Raw genomic sequence first — 21,427 nt, 5'->3', positions numbered from 1 at the left:
CTTTAATATCGTGTTCTTAATCCAGCGGCTCCTCACAAAGGCATACATACCATAATGCAGCAGGCATTATGCTGTGCCTCAAGGTGTAATGGTTTCCTGCACAGGTAAGGGATAACTATTGACCACAGAGTTCCCTGGATACAGATCATTCTGCCAACAGCTATACTTTGTGAGAATTTGGCGTGTCACCAAAGAATTGCAAATTTCTACAGGTGTACCATGGGGAGCATTCTGACTGGTTGCATCACTGTCTGGAACGGAGGTGCCAACACACAGGACAGGAAAAGATGACAAGAGTTGGGAACGCAGCCAGTGACATCATGGTAACCAGTCTTCACTCCATCAAGGATATCTACAAGAGGCGGTGTCAAGAAAGCAGCCTCGATCCTCAAGGAGCCTCACCACCCAGACCATGCCCTCTGCTACCACCAGGGAGGTGCAAGAGCCTGAAGACGAACACCCAACAGCGCAAAAACAGCTTCTTCCCCAACGCCATCAGATTTCTGAACAGACAATGAACCACAGTCTCTACTTCACTTTTTGCACCAATTTTTAATGTAATTTTTAGCAATATTTGCACCGTGATGCTGCGCAAAATGATGAATTTTATGACATGTTCATGACAATAAATTCTGTTTCTAATGGAAGTTTAGAATTTGCCTGTTGATGGAGATTTAGACCAGTGAGTTAGAGATAACTTGTTAAACAGCAGAACCCGTCTCACTGCACTGGCTGTTGTGTGTCAAATAAACTTAATCTTCAGTCTGAGATCAATCGACTTTTACTATGGGGAAAGGGCAGTGATATGGTGTTTGGGCCATGGATCAGTCTGGTGGCACTAAATACCAGAACAAATTCTGGAGTTAAATGAGCCATTTCTGTCCCTGTGTCATGGAAATTCTGGAGGCACTCAGCAGGTCCTGCACTGTTCACAGGAGGTAGAGATATACAGGTATGCGCTGCTTAACGTCCATTTGGGGAACGTCCAACTGCAGATTTGTCTGCGGTCCTATAATTACTCAGTTACAATGAGCATTTCCACAGCAATTTAGAAAAAGCGATGGCTAGCTATAGGGAATTATATACTGTATGTCCAAACTGATCCCACTGTCCCGTTCTCTCCCCACAGCCCTGTATCACTCCCAACTAATCCCACTGCCCAGGTCTCTCCCCACAGTCCTGTATCACTCCCAACTAATCCCACTGCCCAGGTCTCTCCCCACTGCCCCATGTTAGTCCCTACACTGATCTCTACTTACAAATAAAAACTTTAGATACACTACAGTATACCATGTAGCTTTGCTAAGTATATAATATGGTGTTCGCACAATAACCACATCACAAAACTTGTACTTTCACAAAACGTATCGTAGACGTTAAGCAGCCCTTGACTACATCACTGACGTTTCAGGCCTGAGGCCTTCCTCAAGGTACGAGTGAAAAGCAGGCAGGTGTGGTATTAACAGTTTGGGGAAGAATGGGAGGGGGAGGAGTACAGACCCACGGACAAAAGGTGGTAATTGGGTCTGACAAGAGGAGAGAGGAAAGGTGAGTATTGATTGGGGAGAGGGTTCAAACACTCAGACCTTGAGGAAGGGCTCAGGCCCGAAACGTCTATATAATACATCTTTACCTCCTCTGGACGCTGTGAGACTTGCCGAGTTCCTCCAGCATTTCTGTGTTTTTACTGCTATCAAAGCGTCTGCAGACTTTGGTGTTTCACTCTGTTCCTATGTCATCAAGTTGTAAGCTCATGTAGAAGAGCAAAGATTGATGCCAGCCCCTGTCAGAAAGCCTGGTCGTTATCAGCTCAGCTTGTGGCTTCTTGAGCGGAGCCTTCCTGTCATGGCTTCTGCGGCTGCTCTCAGCCCATATATCCCATTATCCAACTCACCACCACTTTCTGTCTGAGGCACTGACGAGAGTCAGTGACAGCAAGTGGCTTCTCTGACTGACCATGTTAAAACATCACCAAAAGGGACAATCAGCCAGATAACACCAATTCTGGGCCAATGGGTGCCTGCTCAGGCTGTATCCGATAGTTCCTCAGCAGGCATCGAGCTGAACTTCTCCAGAATGGCCTCCGGAGTCAGCTTAGGCAGGCCAATGTCAAGCGGACATCCCTCCACCAAGCTGTTCATGGGTGTGGGAGGCAGCTGCAAGTCCTCGTCCTGGCCGATGTCCTCTGGGTGACAGGGTGGTAAGGCGTCAGCTGAGGTCCTGTTTTCACCCCATTCTTGGTGTGTGTCTATGGCTACAGCTCCCTCTGCCTCCCCAGCCTTCAGCAAGCTCTCAATAATGGGCAGGACCTTCTTGCGAGAAGCCAAACTGTTGCCCTGGGAGTACGCACTGATCTCCGAGGAAGGGCTGTGCATTGGCAACAATTGCAGCACTGGGGACTTCTCTAGTGTATTGCACACCTGAAATCACAGAACCACAAGGTTTTAAGACTATAAGACACAGGAGCAGTATTGGGCTGTTCGACCCATCAAGTCCATCCCACCATTCAATCAAGAGCTGATCTATTTCTCCACTCAGCCCCATTGCCCTGACTTCTCCCCATAACCTTTGATGCCCCGGCTAATCAAGATCCCATCAATCTCTGCCTTAAATACACCCAATGGCTTGGCCTCCACAACTGCCTGTGGCAACAAGTTCCACAGATTCACCACCTTAAGGATAAAGAAATATCTCCACATCTGCTCTCAGTGGACACCCTTCAATCCTGAAGTTGTGCCCTCTTGTCCTAGACTCTCCCACCATGGGAAGCAACCTTCCTACATCTACTTTGTCCGTTCCTTTCAATGATCGATGAGATTCCCCAATATTCTAACTTCCATCAAGTACAGGACAACAACTGTCAAATACTCGTATGATAGCCTTTTCATTCCAGGAATCATCCAGGTGAATCTCCTCTGAACTCTAACGTCAGTACATCATTTCTTGAATGAGGAGATCAAAACTGCTCATAATACTCCTAGAAAAGTCTCACCAGTGCCTTATAAAGCCTCAACATCACATCCCTGCTCTTACATTCTATTCCTATTGAAATGAACGCTAGTCTTCTTCACCACCGACTCAACCTACAAGTTTACCTCCACAAGGACTCCCAGGTCCCTTTGCATCTGCGAATTTTCAATTTTCTCTGCACTTAGAAAATAGTCTGCTCATTTATTATGTTATAGTAAAGTTCTGTAAGACATTGGTGAGGCCAAATTTGGAATATTGTGTGCAGAGATTTACTAGGATGTTGCCCGGACTTCAGGGAGTGAGTTACAAGGAAAAGTTACAGTTTAGGACAGTAGTTCTCAACTTTTTTCTTTCCACTCACATCCCACTTTAAGTATTCCCTATGCTATCGGTGCTCTGTGATTAGGAAGGGATTGCTTAAGGTGGGAAGAAAAAGGTTGAGAACCACGGTTTTAATCGTCCCTCATTGACTCGTTAGGTGAACTGTTTCATAATATCAAAGGAAATGGGCCAATGACAATTTTTCTCAAGCAAAATATTTCAGTAACAATTGGGTCTAGAGCAGTGATTCTCAACCTTCCCTTCCCACCCACATCCCACCGTAAGCAATCCCTTTCTAATCACAGAGCACCGATGGCACAGGGATTACTTAAAGTGGGATGTGAGTGGGAAGAAAAAGGTTGAAAACCACTGGATTAGGACTTTATTCCCTGGAGCATAGAAGAATGAAGGGAGATTTGATCGAGGTATTTAAAATTATGAGGGGTATAAACAAGAGTAAATGTAGAGAGGGTTTTTCCACTGAGGGGAGGTGAGATACAAACCAGAGGACAGGGTTTAAGGGAAATTTCTTCACACAGAGAGTAGTGGGAGTGTGGAACGAGCTTCCAGCTGAAGTGGTGAATGAGGAGTTAATTTTCACATTTAAGAAGAATTTGGACAGGCACGTGGATGGGAGAGGTATGGAGGGCTATGGGCTGGGTGCAGGTCAGTGGACCAGGCAGAATAATAGCATGGCACAGACTAGAAAGGCCTGTTTTCTGTGGTGTAATGTTCCATGGTTCTAAAGGACACTGGTCCTGATTGCACCGAAGATCATGTTCTTCCTTCACCATTTCAAAGATGCTGAGACCAATTCTGGATTACCCAGCTCATCTTCTCTTGGTTCTGTTGTCAGCCCAGCCTCAGTGCATCATGGTCTTACACCAGGATAGACATCTGAGAACAGACCCACAATAGGCAACATTATTACAGCACCAGCGACCCAGGTTTGAATCTGGTGCTGTCTGTGAGGAGTTTGTATATTTCCCCGTATCTGAATGGGCTTCTTCCGAGTGCTCTGGTTTCCTCCCACCCTTCAAAATGTACTGGGAGTTGTAGGTAAGTTTGGGTGTAATTATGCGGCACAAGTTTAACTGGCTGAATAGACTGTAAAATGAGGTGATGCATTTTGGTGATACAAGGGTTACGAGGAGATTTACCAGGATGTTGCCTGGATTGGAAAATATGTTTTATGAGGCAAGGTTAGCAGAGCTGGAACTTTTCTCCCTGGACCGAAGGTCCAGAATAAACTTTCAGAGAGGCATAGATAAGGTGGACAGCCAACACCTTTTTCCCCAGGGAGAGAGCAGCAAACACCAGGGGATATCTGTACAAAGTGAGGGGAGGGAAGTTTAGGGGAGATCTCAGGAGTTGTGGGTGCCTAGAACTTTGCCAGGGGTGGCGGTGGATGGTACAATAGGGGCATTTAAGAAACTCTTAGGCATATGGATGAAAGATAAATAGAGGGTTATGAGGTCGAGAGAGTTTAGTTTTTTTTTGTATAAATAGATTGGCACAACATTGTGGGCTGAAGGGCCTGTGCTGTGCTGTAATGTTTTACATTCTAAACAAAATTTAAAAACATTGAAAATTTCTCAACACTTACCAAATCCCTCAAATGGTTAGAAGGACTGTAGACAGCCAACTGGCGGGAAGGCTGCTGCTTCTCGTCAAAGGAGATGGTCATGGTGACCAAAGCATCGTAGCCTCTTATCAGACAAAATTCCTCCAAGTCTTCCTTCACAGAGGGATGGGCCAGAAAATCCTGCAGAAAAAGATGAAAATTCAAAGACCAGTCAAGAACACTCAACAGGTGCAAGGTTGGGGAAGGGAAGTAGGGAAATGCAGAGAAGCCCTTGCACTGCCACCTTAGAATAAGACCATAAGACATGGGAACAGAAATAGGCTATTCAGCCCCATTGAGTCTGCCCAGCTATTGAATCATGAGCTGATCCATTTCCCCTCTCAGCCCCACTGCCTGGCCTTCTCCCCATACCCTGGGAGAATGGATCAGCTCATGATTCAATGGTGGGGCAGACTCGGTGAGCTGAACAGCTCTTATGTCTTATGGCAACAGCAGCCTACCCTTCACAACTCTCCATACATCCTTAATTTAATCTTGAAGTTTCATCCTGCTCTCTGTATTTAACTGTCTAATTTAAGCCAAGTCTGTACCACCCTGGGTTAGTATATCTATCCTGAGATTTGTGCATACATTCACATTTGGAGGATAATCCACAGGACCATAATGGTGGCAGAGAAAATCCCTGGAGTCTCCCTCCCCTCCCATCGACGTGATCTACTGAGATTGTGGTCTGAAGAGGACATGCAAAATCATTGAGGACCTTTCCCACCCTGCACACAGCACCTTTCAGCTGCTCTCATTGGGAAAGAGATACAGGAGGATCAGAGCCAACACTACCAGACTGAGGAACAGTTTCTTCCCACGTGCAGTTGAGAATGCTGAATGACCGAAGGGACTGTTCGCACTCACCCTCCGAGACGCTCATATTCATGAAATGATATTTATTTTATTTGTATGTATGAAATATTTGTCCTGCATGTGTATTGTCTGTCTCTATGTGTGCTATGTCTGGTTGCGTGTATGCGAGTTCTGCACTGAAGACTGGAAAACGGTGTTTCATTGGGTTGTACTTGTACAATCAGATGACAATAAACTCAACTTGATTCTCCAAACCTCACTGCGCTGGAGAAAAGTGGTTCCTACCTCAAGCATCAAGTAGACAGCACTGATGGCCAAGCGAAGGTCTCCTCCAAACACAACTTTCAAATCCTTCCTCAGCATCTGCTCAGTGGTCAGCCCTGGAGGAACAAAAAAAAACTTAGATGACGACAATATCTCTCCATAGAAGAAGGATGAGAGGATACTTTAATAGAGGTCTACAAGATTCTGAGAAGCATAGATAAGGTGGACGGCCCGCCCTTTTCCCAGGGCAGGAGTAGAAAACACCAGAGGATGTCTGGTTGAGTTCACAACTCTCTGTAGCCTTGTCCTGTCCTGAGTGGTGGCATTTTCGTATCCGACAGTGATGCAACCGGTCAGAATGCTCTCCTGTAAAAAAAATTTGCAAGAGTGACATACTCCTTGCTGAGCATAGCCACTAGTGGGCCTTCTTCATGATTGCATCAACATGGACACCCCAGGACTGATCTTCAGAGATGTTGACACCCAGGAATTTGCAATTCTTAACCCTTTCCACTGCTGACCCCTCAGGGAGGACTGCTCCCCCATGCTCCCTCAATGCCACAATGGGAGCAGCAGTCCACAGTGCAACCACAAGGCTCATTCAGTTCCCTGCTAAGCCTGCACTCGGAGAAGATGGGTTCCTCTCCAGGGCAGATTTCCTGAGCTCTTCCCCTTTCTACCCCAGCTTCACACCCCGGATTGGTTCTGCAGAATCGCTGCTGGAAGGATAGTTACCACTGACGTCAAACTTGGCCTTCTGCAAAGCATCGAAGATAGTGGCTCTGGGAGAAAGATGGTAAAATCTGGATTCCAACAAGGCAACATACTCCCAGTCCTTTGGCGTGACCTTCCCTGCCGCTGGAGCCATGTTGATGCAGTCCAGCACAATGGTACCTATGGTGTAAGAACAGTGAAGCAATCAGCCTGACCTCGTAATGCCATTAACACACAGACCAGACGGAAACAGGCCATTCAGCTTGTTCACTTGTCTTCATGTTTTAGCCCTATATTAGCCTCCCCCTCTCTCACTAACTGCCCTCTCTATGGCTGTCTCCCTCATACTTTTATCTAGTTTCACCTGAAATCACCTCAGGTTCTTCCTGCGAGCTCTGCTCTCTGCATGAAGAGGTTCAAGGTTATTTGCAAAAGGCTATCTGCTGCTCTCTCTGCTTCTCCCGTTGACTCCCAAAATCTGCTAACCTGCTCGCCTTTATCCCCCTTCCTTCCCCCCCCTCCACCCACCCATCCCTCCTTCCCGATCGCTACTGTCCCCTCCCTCCTTCACCTATCATCTCCTGTCTTCTTTTCCCCCTACCTCCCCCCATCCTTTTGTTCGGATGCCTGCTGACATTCTTCCATACCTTGATGAAGGGCTCAAGCCCGAAACATTGGTTATGTATTTTTTACCTTTGCTACATGAACAACTCCGTTTGACCTGCTGAGTTTCTCCAGCATTTTGTGTTTTTACTTTGCACAAGTACATCCTGACGAAATAGCGTTCTCCAATTATCGGTGCTAAACATGCAAGACTCACAACCAGACATAACACACAAACAGTACATATGCAAGATAAGAGTGTGTGTGTGTGTAAAAATAATTTTATACATAAATATTGAGTAAATATGAGAGTCTTGGGTGGTCAGTGCGAGCGGTTCCTTTGGTCGGTCAGTGTTCTCATTGTCCGTGGGAAGAAGCTGTTCCCCAGCCTGGTGGTGCTGGCTCTGATCCTCCTGGATCTCTCCCCCGATGGGAGCAACCTGTGCAGGGTGGAAGGGGTCATCAATGATTTCCCATGCCCTCTTCAGTCAACGATCCCAGTAGATCACATCGATGGGGGGTGGGTGAGGGAGACTCCAGTGATCCTCTCTGCCGCGCTTAGGGTCCTGTGGATTGACCTCCAGTCCATTTCTCTGCAGCAACTGTACCTGCGCCGTGATGCAGCCGGACAGGGCGCTCACAATAGAAGGTTGACGTGATGGTGGCTGGAAGTCTTGCCCACTTCAGTTTTCTCAGAAAATGCAGTCTGTCTTGCCCCTTCCTGACGTGATGTATGTCCACAATAGGTCACTGGTTAAGTGGACTCTCTATTCTGTCGATTTCTAAGTTATTGATGTGTTAGGTAGGGTCGTTCCTGGTCCTCCCTCCCTGCACCATCCTCTTCCAAATTCCCTATTGTACCAGCCTCCACCTCCACTCCCGGCAATGTATTGCAGGCACCAATAACTCTCTATTAAAAAACTTATCCTGATGTCTCCCCTAAACTTTCCTCCCCTTGCCCTAAACTGATGTCCTCTGATGTTTGCTACTCCTGCTGGGAAAAAAGTGCCGGCCGTCCACCCCTATCTATGCCTCTCCTAATCTTGTATTAAGTCACCTTCATCCTTCTTCGCTCCAAAGAGAAAAGCCCCAGCTCTGCTAACCTTGCTCCAATCCAGGTGAATCTCCTCTGCTCCCACTCCATAGCTTCTACATCCTTTCCTGTAATGAGGCAACCAAAACTGAACACAATATTCCCTGTGAGGTCAAACCAGAGTTCTCTAGAGCTTTTGACTCTTGAACGCAATCCCCTGAACAGTTAAGGCCAGCATACCCGTAGCCTTCTTAACTACCCTATCAACCTGTGGAACCTTGAGAGATGTATAGATCTCAATCCCCAAGCTCCCTCTGTTCTTCCCCACTATTAGAATCCTACCATTACCCATGTACTCTGCCTTCTAAAATGCATCACTTCGGACTTATCCGGATTGAACTCCAACTGCCACTTTACCACCCAACTCTGCATCCTGTCCATATCCTGTTGTAACCTACAATAGCCTTCTGCACTAAGCACATCATCTTCAACTTCGGTTTCATCTGTAAACTTACTGACCAGCTCACATAAAAACAATGAGCAGGGATTCCAAAACAGATCCGGTCTGCCACCGTGTTCACCGTCCTTAGGGCCATCTCCTTTGCTTCTCTTTCTCAAAGGGGAGAGTGGGGGGGGGGGGTGTTCGGCCCGTTACTGGTGCCCTGCCCCAGTCCCTTGCTTCCCCAGAGTCTGCACCCCCTTGTGATCGTTGCTGAACACAGGCACTGCTGTCTTGGGCCAAGACCCCGCAGATGAAGGGTTTTAACATAAAACACCATTGGCTCCTTGAACAAGCTGGAGTCATCACCAGTAGGAACCCCATGAGAGAGTGCCGTGCCTCTGTTCCTCTGCTCTCCCCAGGTCCACACCAGCGGCAGTGTGGCCATTACAGTAGCTCCAGCATCACCGCCAGTATCTTTTAGGACTCTGCACAGATATGCTCTCTTCACTTTGTAGTACCTGGGTAGGAAGCTGTTGGTGACTTTCATACCAAAGCATACATCACAGATAAAAACACACTGTTAGACCCCCCCCTCCAACACTAATACAGGTTGAGTACCCTGTATCTGAAGATCCAAAGACCAAATTTTTCTTTTAGCGCCAACATGACGTCACAAGTTGAATAAAATTCACCACCTGACTTGCCCACCTTGGGCTCTGACACTGTTGGCACCATTTTGATAACAACAGAGCTCTGGTGTATAGAGTAGAAAATTGCAAAAAGGCCTGCAGACACCACTATAGCGTTTATGTTTATCTAGAGAACATAAAGTCAGGCTGTTGGCGAAACTGGACAGCGGTGTAAGTGTGAAATGTCTTATGGAAGAGTAGGGTGTTGGTACGACCACAATCTATGACCTGAAGAAACAGATGGTGAAATAGCTGAAATTGTTCTGAATCAAGGTGATCGCAATGAAGTTGACACTGCAGAAAAAGTGCCAATAGATGACATGGTGTTGGTGCTGTGTAATTGCTTGGCAAAAGGAGATGCAAGGCGCTCCTTCCGTCCAACAGCCTACAGGTCACCCTTGGGCAAGCCGTGGTACTTGTTTAGCCTCCCTATCAGGGTCACATGAAGCCATGGACTGCAGATGGTCTTTTTTACAAGCAGATCTTACAAATTGGAATTTATGACTAAAAGATGAATCTGCTGATCAATGGCCAGGGTTACCTGTCCAGTATGGACACTGGTGGCAATGGGAAACCACTTCAGTATTTTTCCCCATGTATAACCATGAACTCAACATCGACTACAGTCTCAGCTCAAAGACGGAGCCTTCTCCGAAGGAGAACGGGGGAGGCAACAACTACAATTCGGAGGGTCAGATCGCCCGCGCCGAATGGCGTGGCACCTGGATGACAATGAGACGGCATGGTCAAAATGTGCGAAGGACTTATTGAAGGATTAGAGCAGTGGGCATTCACAACATAAATCGTCAGTTTATAAAATCAGAGACTTTGAAGACAAAAACAATTATTAATAGGACTCTGGAGGAAACATTTGAAAAAGCCATCGAGGAGAATTTCTAGGGTTCAGTGTTACATTTCTTTTGTAAGGTTTTTTTTGGTAAGTACTAAACATTATTTCATGTGAATTTTACCACTTGTAGTGTCATGTCGGTGCTGAAAAAGCCTTTTGTTGCTGTTTAACTGCGATTGTAGGTAATTCTGCTGATGCTACTCTGCTGCTTTGTTCCATTGTTCCGAAAATTGAATAACCCCAAAAACTGAAAACGCCTGGCCCCAAGCAATTTGGATACAGGGTACTGTACCTGTACCTCTCTTCACTCTCCCTGCTTTGAAAGTAAACCACACCCCAATGTTTCAACAGAGCCCGAGGAACTCTTACTGTGCAGTAAGAAAGCGAGCTGCTCGTCCAGGATATTGGGTGCTCTTTGGACAATCCGCTCCATCACCAAGGTTGTGCAAGAGCCAACGGGCTCAGAGGTTACTACACATCCAGGGGTGGAAGGTCGCTCCAGGGGGTGGTGATCGATCACCTCTGTCACCACATTCTCCAGAGCCGCATCACCTCTGTGGGAAAGGGAGCAAGACACAGACGGGTAGTGGTGTGCCCGACACTCATTGTCCCACAGTCGGTCAGACAAGAATGGAACAGAATAGAAATGGACTGTTCTGCCCAATGAGTCTGCCATTTTCCCCACTCAGTCCCACTGCCCACCTTCTCCCCATAACCTTTGACACCCTGGCTAATCAAGAACCTATCTCTGCCTTAAATACACCCAATGACCTGGCCTCCACAACCACCTGTGGCAACAAATTCCACAGATTTACCACCCCCAGGCTGATGAAATTCCTCTGCATCTGTTCTAAGCGAACGCCCCTCAATCTTGAAGTTGTGCCCTCTTGTCCGAGACTTTCCCATCATGGGAAACAACCTTTCAACATTCGAAATGCTTCAATGAGCTCTCCTCGGTCTCCTGTTTGAGCCATGCTCCAGCAGAATTCTTTGTCCTTTCTGTTCCTCCTTCCCCTGTACCCTGCTTGCTTACTTTGAAGCATCAGTAACTTTTGCCAGTTCTGAAGAGACTTAACTTTTCAGGTCAATGACTTTCAATCTGCTGAGTCCTTCCAGCCTTTTTTGGTTTCAAATTTACTCCCACTTGTCTGTAAAGAAAACCTTGCTCTCCTTTAGTACTGCAGAATATCTCTAAATTTCCCTAGTTTGATTCTCAGAGAGCAAATTTCATTCCTCAACAGGTTATTTGGGTAGTGATTTGTAAATTTTGTCAGGGAAAAACTTCCATTACACAAATGGCTGTAATGCAGGGAACGCCTGTATCTGCAGGTGACATTAAAGTGGAAAAGCACAGACTGATCTTCCCAGTGTTGTACTGAAGGCTGTGCCACACTGCTGGGGTGGATGCCTTCTGGACCAGATGCCGAGACCAAAGCCACGGTCTCTCTCTTTCAGGTGAACACAAGAGATGCAGACTTTATGGAAAGAAATCTCTAGTGGTGTTCCAGATGTTCAGAAATAGACCATTCAACCCATCGAGTCTACCCCACCATTTAATCATGACCTGATCCATTCTCCCACCCTGCCCCACTTTCTCCCCATAACATTTGGTGCCTGGCAAATACACCCAACGACCTGGGCTCCACAACAGTCTGTAGCAACAAATTCCAAATTTACCCCCCTCTGGTGGAAGAAATTCTTTTGTTCCAAGTGGTCAGCCTTCAATCCTAAAGTTGTGTCCTCTTGTCCCAGATCAGGGGTGGGGAATACAGTACTTTTTGGCCCACAAGTCTGTGCTGCCCAATTAACTTACACCCCTGGTACATACTCGTGGGCTAAAATGGCCTGTTACTGCGCTGAATGTCTAAATTAAAAGGTTACCCACCCCTGTCCTAGATTCTCCCACCATGGAAAACCACTTTTCTACATCTACTCTGGCCACATCTTTCAAGATATAGGCTTGGACTTTGTTCCCTTGACCGTAGGAGGCCAACCCAACAGAAGTTCCTAAAACCATGAGGGGCATGGATAAGGTGGATGGTCACAGTCTTTTTCCCAGTATGCAGAGTTTAAAGGTTGCTGTCAAGGACCCATCGACTTTGATGAGACACTCTATGGCGCCACCCCACCATTCAGCCCATCATGTCCTGCCCCACTGTTTAATCCTGAATGATCCATTTTCCCATTCAGCCCCACTGCCCAGCCTTCTCCCCATAATCTTAGCTGCTATAACTCATTGAAAACTTATCAATCTCTTTCGAGAAGTCTTTCTCTCTTTTTCCATGAACAATTTTACACATTACTTTGGATCACGACTTTCCGCACAGATTTGCCCTCCTCACCTAGTTCTTTGTAGTACCTGGATAGGACATTGTGGTCAACCAGCGTTAGGCTGAGCCGCCCCTCTCGGTGTAGGCCGTGCAGATCAATCTCATCTCGAAATATCAACACATCTTTGGGAAAACGACTTTCCCGGAGGAGGAAAGTGCACTCGCCCCGTAACGGAAACTCCGATTGTGCGATATTCAAGACTGGTATGAAAGCAGTCTTTTGTTCCAACGAAGTCTATATTTAAATAAATGAGAGGCAGGTGAATTTTTGGAACAAGAAACTGAGGATATATTTTCATTCCGATCATACCTACCAAAAAAACCAAAACCCTCCCTACCTCATAATCCTCCATTTATCTTTCATTCATATGCCTGTCTAAGTGTCTCTTAAATGCCCCTATTGTTCCAGCCTCCACCACCACCCTTGACAATGCATTCCAGGCCCCCACCACTCTCAGTGTAAAAAAAACCTACCCCTGGTGTCTCACCTAAACTTCACTTTGTACCGATGCCATCTGGCATTTGCTACTCCCACCCTGGGAAAAAGGTGGCTGGCCGTCCACCTTGTCTTTGCCTCTCAGAATCTTGTAGACCTCTATTTAGTCACTTCACATCCTTCTTTGCTCCAAAAAGTCCCAGCTGTGCTAACCTTGCCGCATAAAACATTTTCCAATCCAGGCAACGTCATCGTAAATCTCAACTGCACCCTTGCCATAGCTTCCACATCCTTCCTATTATGACCAGAATTGAACACAATCCTCTAAGTGTGGTCTCACCAGAGATTTGTAGAGTTGCCACATGACCTCTCTACTCTTGAACTCAATTCCATTGACTAATGAAACCCAGCATCCCATAGGCCTTCTTAATTATTCCATCAACCTGCATGGCAATCTTGAGATGCATGGATTTAGACCCCAGGTGCCTCTTTTTGATTCCCCAGATTGTTAAGTATCCATCTATTAATCCTGCACTCAGCCTTCAGGATTAACCTTCTAAAATGCATCACCTCATATTTATCCAGATTGAACTCTATCTGCCATTTTTCTGCCCAACTCTGTATCCCGTCTGTATCCTTTGTAATCCAATGACAACCTTCAGCATTACCCACTACACCTCCAACCTTCATGTCGCCTGCAAACTTACTCGCCTATCCTTCCATTTCTTCATCTACTCAGTGGTTCTCAATCTTTTTCTACCCCCACTCACATTCCACCTTAAGTAATCCCTATCATCTATCAATCCCTATGATCGAGGACATTTATAACATTTATAAAAAATCACAAGAGCTGGGGTCCCAGAACAGATCCCTGCAAAACCCCATTAGTCACTGACCGAATGGGTCGGAAACATTTACATTTCGTTGTCACTGATGTTGCATGTTTTATTGAGCTTTTCCTGTATTTCCTGTTTGTGTGAAATAGGCTAATTATTCCAGGAATGTCAATGCTTGTAATGCAAATTGAAATTCTTCCTTTTCGACACCTCCAACCTTGTTTGAAAATATGAATTTGGCTTTAGTAATGACCAAAAGCTTTGTGTTAGACGAAATGACATAGAATGCTGTGCAAGGCAAGTTCTTTAAATTCGCTTATTGTGTGTGGGTATCACCAACAAGGCCAGTATTTGTTGCCCAGCTCAAAATTGTGTCGAGATGATGATTAGAATTCTTCTGGCAAAGGCACTTTCAAAGTCAAAGTTTATTGCCATGAACGGAATTTGTTGTTTTGCGACAGCATTACAGATGCAAAATTACATTTTTTTTTTAAATTGGTGCGAATGAAGAGAAAGTGAGGCGGTGTCTGATGGCGGAGGGGAAGAAGCTGTTTTTGTACCGTTGGGTGTTTGTCTTTAGCTCCTGTACCTCCTTTCTGATGAGAGAAGAGGGCATTGCCTGGGTGGTGGGAGTAGAGGCTGCTTTTTCAAGACATCACCTCTTGTAGATGTCCTCAATGGAGTGAAGACTGATGCCCACGATGGCGTTGGCTGAGTTCACAACTCTCTGTAGTCTTTTCTTGTTCTGGGCATTATCTCTGCCATACCAGACAGCGATGCAACCGGTCAGAATGCTCACTACAGTACACCTATACTCTTTGGTGATGTACCAAATTTCCTCACGGAGTACAGCCAGTGGTGAGCCTTTTTGTGATTGCATTAACATGGAGGACCCAGGATAGATCTTCCAATCACCCAGGAATTTGAAGTTCTTAATCCTTTCCGTTGCTGACCCCCTTGATGAGGACTGGTTTGTGTTGTCCCGATTTCTCCCTCCCGAAGTCCATAATCAGTTCCTTAGTTTTGCTAACTTCGAGCACAAGGTTGCTGTGGTGACACCATTCGACCAGCTGATCTGTCTCCATGATGCTGTCTGTAGCTGCTTTTAGGTGTTCTGATAAAAGATTAGGCGCCTGCAGGCGTGGCTAGAGGAGTTCAGCTGGCATGTTTAGGTGACCACGGAATGGATGGCTTTCTGGCACCTAAACGTGTCAGCTGACTGCTAGCCGTCTAGCAGCGAAAGCTGGCTACTCCGGACAGGTGCCTAGTCCTGCCCTCGCTGATCTCATGTCATAGCAGCACATCAAGGTATGTCTGACAAACAACTCAGGCATGACTTGACTCCCGCTGCTGACCTCCCTCCCCCCCCCCCACCCTTGTAAAATCTGGATTCTCCAACTTATCACATCTGGAATTTTGAACTTCTACTGTATAAAGGACATTCTCTGACCTGCTGAGTTTCTCCAGCATTGTTTTTACTTCAACCACGGTGTCTGCAGACTTTGGTGTTAAACCTCCATAACATGCACTGACCTTGGTTAGGAAATAGGCGAATGCAATGGCGGAAACCATGGAGTCCAGATCACAGGCTTGGTTGCCCAGGACGACGTGTACTCCTGAAGCATCCCTCCCGCACTGCTGACAAGAGGCAAACACTGTCAAAAGAACTGTCCTATGGGCAGCGGGACTCACAGATAGAATGAGACATTAAACAGTGGCTCATCTTCTTTCAGGAGAACGTTAAAGATCCTTCACCATAAATTCCCGTGATCTCATGATGAGAATTGCTTCAATAATCAACTCAACAACACATCCCTCTTCCGTCCAGCTCTCCACCCCTTCCCTCTTCATTCAGAGCCATTCCTCCTCCTCCTCCTGTATACTGGTGTGCCTTCCCTCTCTTATCCACCTATATTACCTCCTATCTGTGGGCCTGTGCTCCTTCCCCGTCCCTCCCAATTTTATGCAGGCACCTGCCTACATTTTGCTTATTCCTTGATGAAGGGCTCAATCCCAGAATGTTTTCTTTGCTATATAACATACACTGTTTGACGTGGTGACTTTCTCCACTCTTCCAGCTCGACCAATGGCAACCTCCGTTGACAAAGGAAAACACAAAACTCTCTGATAACTTTACTTAACCCTGTGGAAGAGCTGTCTGTAAGGAGTTCTCCCCATGTTTGCGTGGATTTTCCACGGGAACTCCGGTTTCCTCCCTCCATTCAAAACGTACCAGGAATGCAGGTTTATAATGGCCAGTAACCGTGCTGTATGTATGTATGAAAGCACAGAAAGACAGTCTCAACTACACTATTAAGCAATCAATTAGGGAAAGTTATTTTTGTCCAACTTAATTAAGGGCATCTATCTATTCAATCCAAGAAGTATCAAACTCGAACATAGAACAGTACAGGCCTTTTGGCACACAACGTTGTGCTGACTCATGTAAACCTTCACCATCAATATAACCCACCATTTTTCTTACATCTATGTGCCTATTTGGTCTGTATTTATTGGAATTTAGGAGAATTAGGGAGGGGAAGATCCCAATGAAACATTGCAAATGTTGAAAGACATGGACAAAGTAGATGTAGAAAGATTGTTTCTCATGGTGGGAGAGTCTCAGACAGGAGGGCACAACTTCAGGATTGAAGGGTGTCTGTTTAGAAAAGAATTTCTTCAGTCAGAGGGTGGTGAATCTGTGAAATTTGTTGCCACGGGGTTGTGGAGGCCGGGTCATTGGGTGTATTTAAGGCAAAGATTGATAGGTTCTTCATTAGCCAGGGCATTGAAGATTACGGGTAGAAGGCTGGGCAGTGGGGCTGAGTGGGAAAATGAATCAGTTTCAAGGCAATGTGATGGTTCAGTACAATTAGAAATCCTCCCTTATGCAGTAGGGAATGGGGAAAGATATCTGAAGACAAGGGAACTAGCAATCACTTCGTTGATTGCTGTGTCCACTGCAATAGCGTGGATCTCCCAGTGGCTACCCATTTCAATTCCCCATCCCATTCCATTGCTGATTTGTCTGTCCATGGTCTCGTGCACTGCAAATTAGAGGAACAACCCCTCATCTTCCATCTGGACATCTTCCACCCAAATGGCATAAACATCGATTACTCTGGCTTCCATTAGCACCCCTCCCCTATCTTTTCTCCCATCCCTTCCTCTAGCTCTGTCCCTCTCCCCTTTTCCCTGCTTCCTTTCAGAGACAAAAACAACACCCTCACCTCCCCCAATCAATTCTCACCTTTCCTCTCTCCTCTTATCTGATCCAAATAACACCTTTTGCTAGTTGGTGAATTTATATTTTGGGGTATAAGTCGACCTTCAGATGTCGGGTCCCCATTTTCAGCCTCATTTTCATGGTTTTATCATAGATCGAGCATACAAGTTGACCCCCTTCCCCCCCCCCCCCCACCAAAATCGCACTGACTTAGTTGTTGGGTGTTGCCGGAGAGTGGCTCCAGCAAAAGGACAAAAGTACAACGCGAGTTTTAACTTCAAAGAAACAAATGACCAAGAAAACCAACAACTGCACTGTTGCAAGAAAATTTGATGTATATGAGACTGGAAAAAGAAGAGACTTTCAGAAAAATACCAAAAAGGCAATGTTGGATAGAAGAGAAATCACTCATTGGCATTGGGCAGAGTTGGAAAATCACATTGAACAGAGGCAAGATTGCTACAGTCACCTGAAATAAAGTAAGAACATTTCCACTGCAGTGGGCCGTCGCACCCAGACCTCAGTGATGATTTTGAGATGACAGTCGGCTGGTGCAATCGTTTCATGAACAGGAAAAATCTGATATTACACCAAAAAACAAAAATTGCACAGAAACTACCAAAGGATCCCGATCATAGAGTTGTAAGTTTTCACCAGGTTACTTTACGGAACCGGCAGAAACACCAGCTTGCATTGGCAAATTTCGGAAAAATGGACGAAACCCCCATGAATTTCAATATGATAAGGCAATAGAACAGTGGAATGGAAAGGTGTTAAAATTGCAAATCAGAACACAAAAGGACCAGGTTTACCATGGTGTTATCGAGCATGGCCAACAGGACAAAATTAAAACTCATGGTAATCTTCAAATGCAAAATTAAATCAAAAATGAAATTCCCTGCAGGTATTTTTGTACATTTTAAATGATGGATGAAAATAGTGTAAAACTATGGATAGACAATGTGTGGAACAGGCGGTTTACACCAAGAATGGAGTTTGCTGGTCTGGGATATGTTTCGTAGCCACTTAACTGCGAAGGTTAAAAGTAGATTAGCACTACATCATACTTATATGGCGGTTATCCTGGGTGGTTTGATGTCTCTATTGCAACCACTAGGTGTCTGCTTGAACAAGCCATTTAAAGACCATGTGCGTGAAGAATGAAATACTTGGATGACGAGTGCTGAAAAATCTTTTACGAAAGGCGGGGCAACGTGCACTGCATCGTTTGATGTGCTGTGTGACTGTGCTTAAAGCATGGGATAAAGTGAAAGTGGAGACTGTAATAAATCTTTTAAAAAGTGCAGTATCTCTAGGGCATTGGTTGATACTGAGGATAATTTATTGCGGGACACTGACAACAAAGGGGAAGCCAACTCACCAGATTCAGACTGGGACCCGTATGATGACAGTGTAAACAGTGAGACTCCAGACGCGCTTGTCGTGTAATTTGCCTCAGACTGTGATGGTGGGGTGATTTTGTAGGATTTTAAATGTGCTTTGTTTTCAATAAAAATTTCTTTCTAATGTACTGGTAACTTGAAAATTTGTTGTAGGTTGGGTATTTATATGTCGAATCAAGGTCCAGTTGAATTTAAGGTCTAATTTTTGTATCTGAGTACAAGTCAACCTCTGATTTTTTGAGGGTTTCAAGACTTGACATATGCCAAAAATATATATTATAGTTAGACCTACAGCACGGTTACAGGTCCTTCCAGCCCACAAGACCCTGCTGCCCAATCACCCGTATATTTTTGAAGTACGCCTCCCCTTCCCATTCTTCTCTTTTCACCACCCTTTTAATTCAGACGCCTGCCTGCTTTTAACTTGTATCTCGAAGAAGGGCTCAGGCCTGAAACGTCAGTTATACAGAACATGGATATACACACAACCTCCTACATATATATACCTTCTATGGACGCTGAAAGACCAGCTGAGTTCCTCCAGCATTTCTGTGTTTTTACTACAATCTCAGTGCCTGCAGATTTCTGTGTTTTACTTCAACCAGCGAGATCTGGCATCTCATTCCACAATGCCCCGACAGGTTAATTGGACCTTGCACTTCAGTACAGCCATATTAAACCACTTACAAGTTTCTGACGACTTCTTACTCTGTGGTCATTATTCCAACCACACACATCACTTAAAAAGCTAATCAGCAGCTCTTTGCAAGTGCAATAAAACAGTGAACATCTGAAGGGGAATCAGAAGAAGCGATAGCCGGAGAGCGATCAGAAACATGGCTAAACCCATTACGCACATTTTAAAAAGAAAAAGCAAGAATTTGAGAGATAAGGGAGCAAATTCAAAGGTTAAAGACATGGATAGAAACTGGTGACGAGGAAGGGGATAAAAGAGGAGGGCAGTGACAGGGCCAGAGGGGTGTGGGATTGAGAACAACAGTATTGAAAAGATACTCCAATCCCCACACACACTCCACCCCGATATGCACCCCCCCCCCACAATGACCAGCCCACACCCCCCCCACAGTGACCAGCCCACACCCCCCCCACTATCCACGATGACCCTCATTCCCCCCCTCTCCACTGTCCACCCCTTTCAAGTCTCTACCCCTCCACACTGTTCACCACAACGACCCTCCCCTTACCTTCCCCTCCCTCTTCCCCTCCCGTCCCCATTAGCTCTCTCTTCATTACCCACTCTCCTCCCCTCAGCTCATCCATCCCTCTTCCCCTTTCTTCCTACCTCCCTATCAACTTACCCTTCCCTTACACCCTCACCCTCACCTCACCTCCAGCGCCGCCCGGCCCTCCCTTAGCATCGCCTCCATCCTCTCTCCTCCGCCGCCGCTTCACCGTGCCTCCATCATAACACCACGACGCCTGCGCCAACCAACTGAGCTGGGACCTCGTGGGGTGACGTCACACCACACGCGGCGCGCTGTCCCGCCTCGCACCAGCAAAGGGAAGGGTGACACTGAATGACAGCGGACTAGCCAATCAGAATGGAGAGAACCCCTTAGAATCCAAGGCACATGAGATGATTGACAGCAGAGCAAGCCCATTGAGAATATGACATTGTAGCTGGGAACAGGTCAGACAGCTTCCTTTAATAGAGCAAAGTTTAAAAATACACAACTCACCTTTCAGGCTTGAGCCCTTCATCAAGGCATTTTTTAATCTTTTCTGTTTGACTGCAGTTTCTCCAGCATTTTGTTTTTTTTTAAATCTCCACCACGGTGTCTGCAAGCTTTCATGGTTTACTTGTCTTGACCTGAATCAGGTTTATCTTGAACTTGTGTCAATAAATTAGTTGTTTTACGGCAGCATTCTTCAGCAATAACAGCTAAATAAATATTTTCATAAATGCACGATTTAAAGCTAAATAAATTAGCTGTCAGTGCATGCCGGCCGCCCCTGTCCTGATGTCCCGCACGGTAGGGCAGGGGCAGCGGGGAAGGGGGCTGCCAGGCTCTCTCCAGCTGATTGTTATCCCCTTAGCAACTGCATTCAGGTGCCGGGGGGGACCCTCAGAGCTCCAGTGATGATCCCTCCCAGAGGAGGGTTACCAAGTGCGCCTTGCAGGCGCCTCCTGCGCTTCCAGGTGGCCTCCTGAGAGCCACAAAGGGGTTAAACGTGCGGCTTTACATCGGGGTATTTTGACCACCTGAAGAGACAGTGAGATGGTGTCTGTGGTTCATTGTCCATTCAGAGATCTGATGGCAGAGGGGAAGAAGCTGTGTGCTCGTCTTTAGGCTCCTGTACCTCCTTCCTGATGGTAGCAGAGTGAAGAGGGCATGGCTTGATTGGTGGGGGTTCTTGAGCATAGAGGTTGCTTTAAGACGTCGCCTCTTGTCGATCAGCTATTACATTCAGATTTATTGTCAGAGAACATACATGACATCACATAAAACCCTGAGATTCTTTTTTCCTGTGGACCAGGCAGAATTACCATTTATTGGTAGTGAAAAAAATAAATCTGTTCTCAACATACACACGTAATCACATAAAAATGTAAACAATCCTGTTACAGAGTTCTGTGTTGTGTGGTTTCATGTTAAAAAGTGAGTTTACCTTTGGGAGCCAAGGTGAAGGTGGACTGCTGAGAGAGTGGGAGTGGACTGAGCATGTGCAAAAAATTATTTAAAATGTCTGGACTTGGAAGATAAACCACCACTGGGTGGTGCTGTGGAGTGGAAGGTGGCCCAGAGCATGAGTCATGGTCTGGAGGACAGTTTAGAATGTTGGGATTCCAATATAAGGGATGAACATTCCGAAGGCAGCCAGAAGGATCCGGACCAGGCCAGTGG

The 21,427-nt window shown here is 46.0% G+C and overlaps 1 protein-coding gene across 3 annotated transcripts; it reads right to left on the bottom strand.

The window, feature by feature from the left end:
- Window positions 1-532: 532 nt before the first annotated feature.
- On the bottom strand, window positions 533-19,997 carry prune (prune exopolyphosphatase). Of its 3 annotated transcripts, none has more exons than XM_069940377.1 (8): window positions 19,910-19,997; window positions 15,465-15,569; window positions 12,689-12,894; window positions 10,699-10,883; window positions 6,734-6,892; window positions 6,020-6,114; window positions 4,898-5,056; window positions 533-2,420 (listed from the first exon to the last, which is right to left on the bottom strand). In XM_069940377.1, the coding sequence occupies exons 1-8, from the start codon at window positions 19,946-19,948 to the stop codon at window positions 2,025-2,027; spliced, it is 1,344 nt and encodes a 447-aa protein (XP_069796478.1). In that variant the 5' UTR covers window positions 19,949-19,997; the 3' UTR covers window positions 533-2,024. The 3 variants fall into 3 exon arrangements, with proteins under 3 accessions (XP_069796478.1, XP_069796479.1, XP_069796480.1); XM_069940378.1 differs by having other exon boundaries at window positions 15,465-15,566; XM_069940379.1 differs by having other exon boundaries at window positions 15,465-15,566; window positions 19,905-19,976.
- Window positions 19,998-21,427: the final 1,430 nt, after the last annotated feature.

The sequence above is a fragment of the Narcine bancroftii genome, chromosome 5, assembly GCF_036971445.1.
Source record: "Narcine bancroftii isolate sNarBan1 chromosome 5, sNarBan1.hap1, whole genome shotgun sequence".
Taxonomy (NCBI): Eukaryota; Metazoa; Chordata; class Chondrichthyes; order Torpediniformes; family Narcinidae; genus Narcine; species Narcine bancroftii.
The sequence above is the reverse complement of the archived record's forward strand: the minus strand, read 5'-3'. Positions and strand labels throughout refer to the sequence as shown.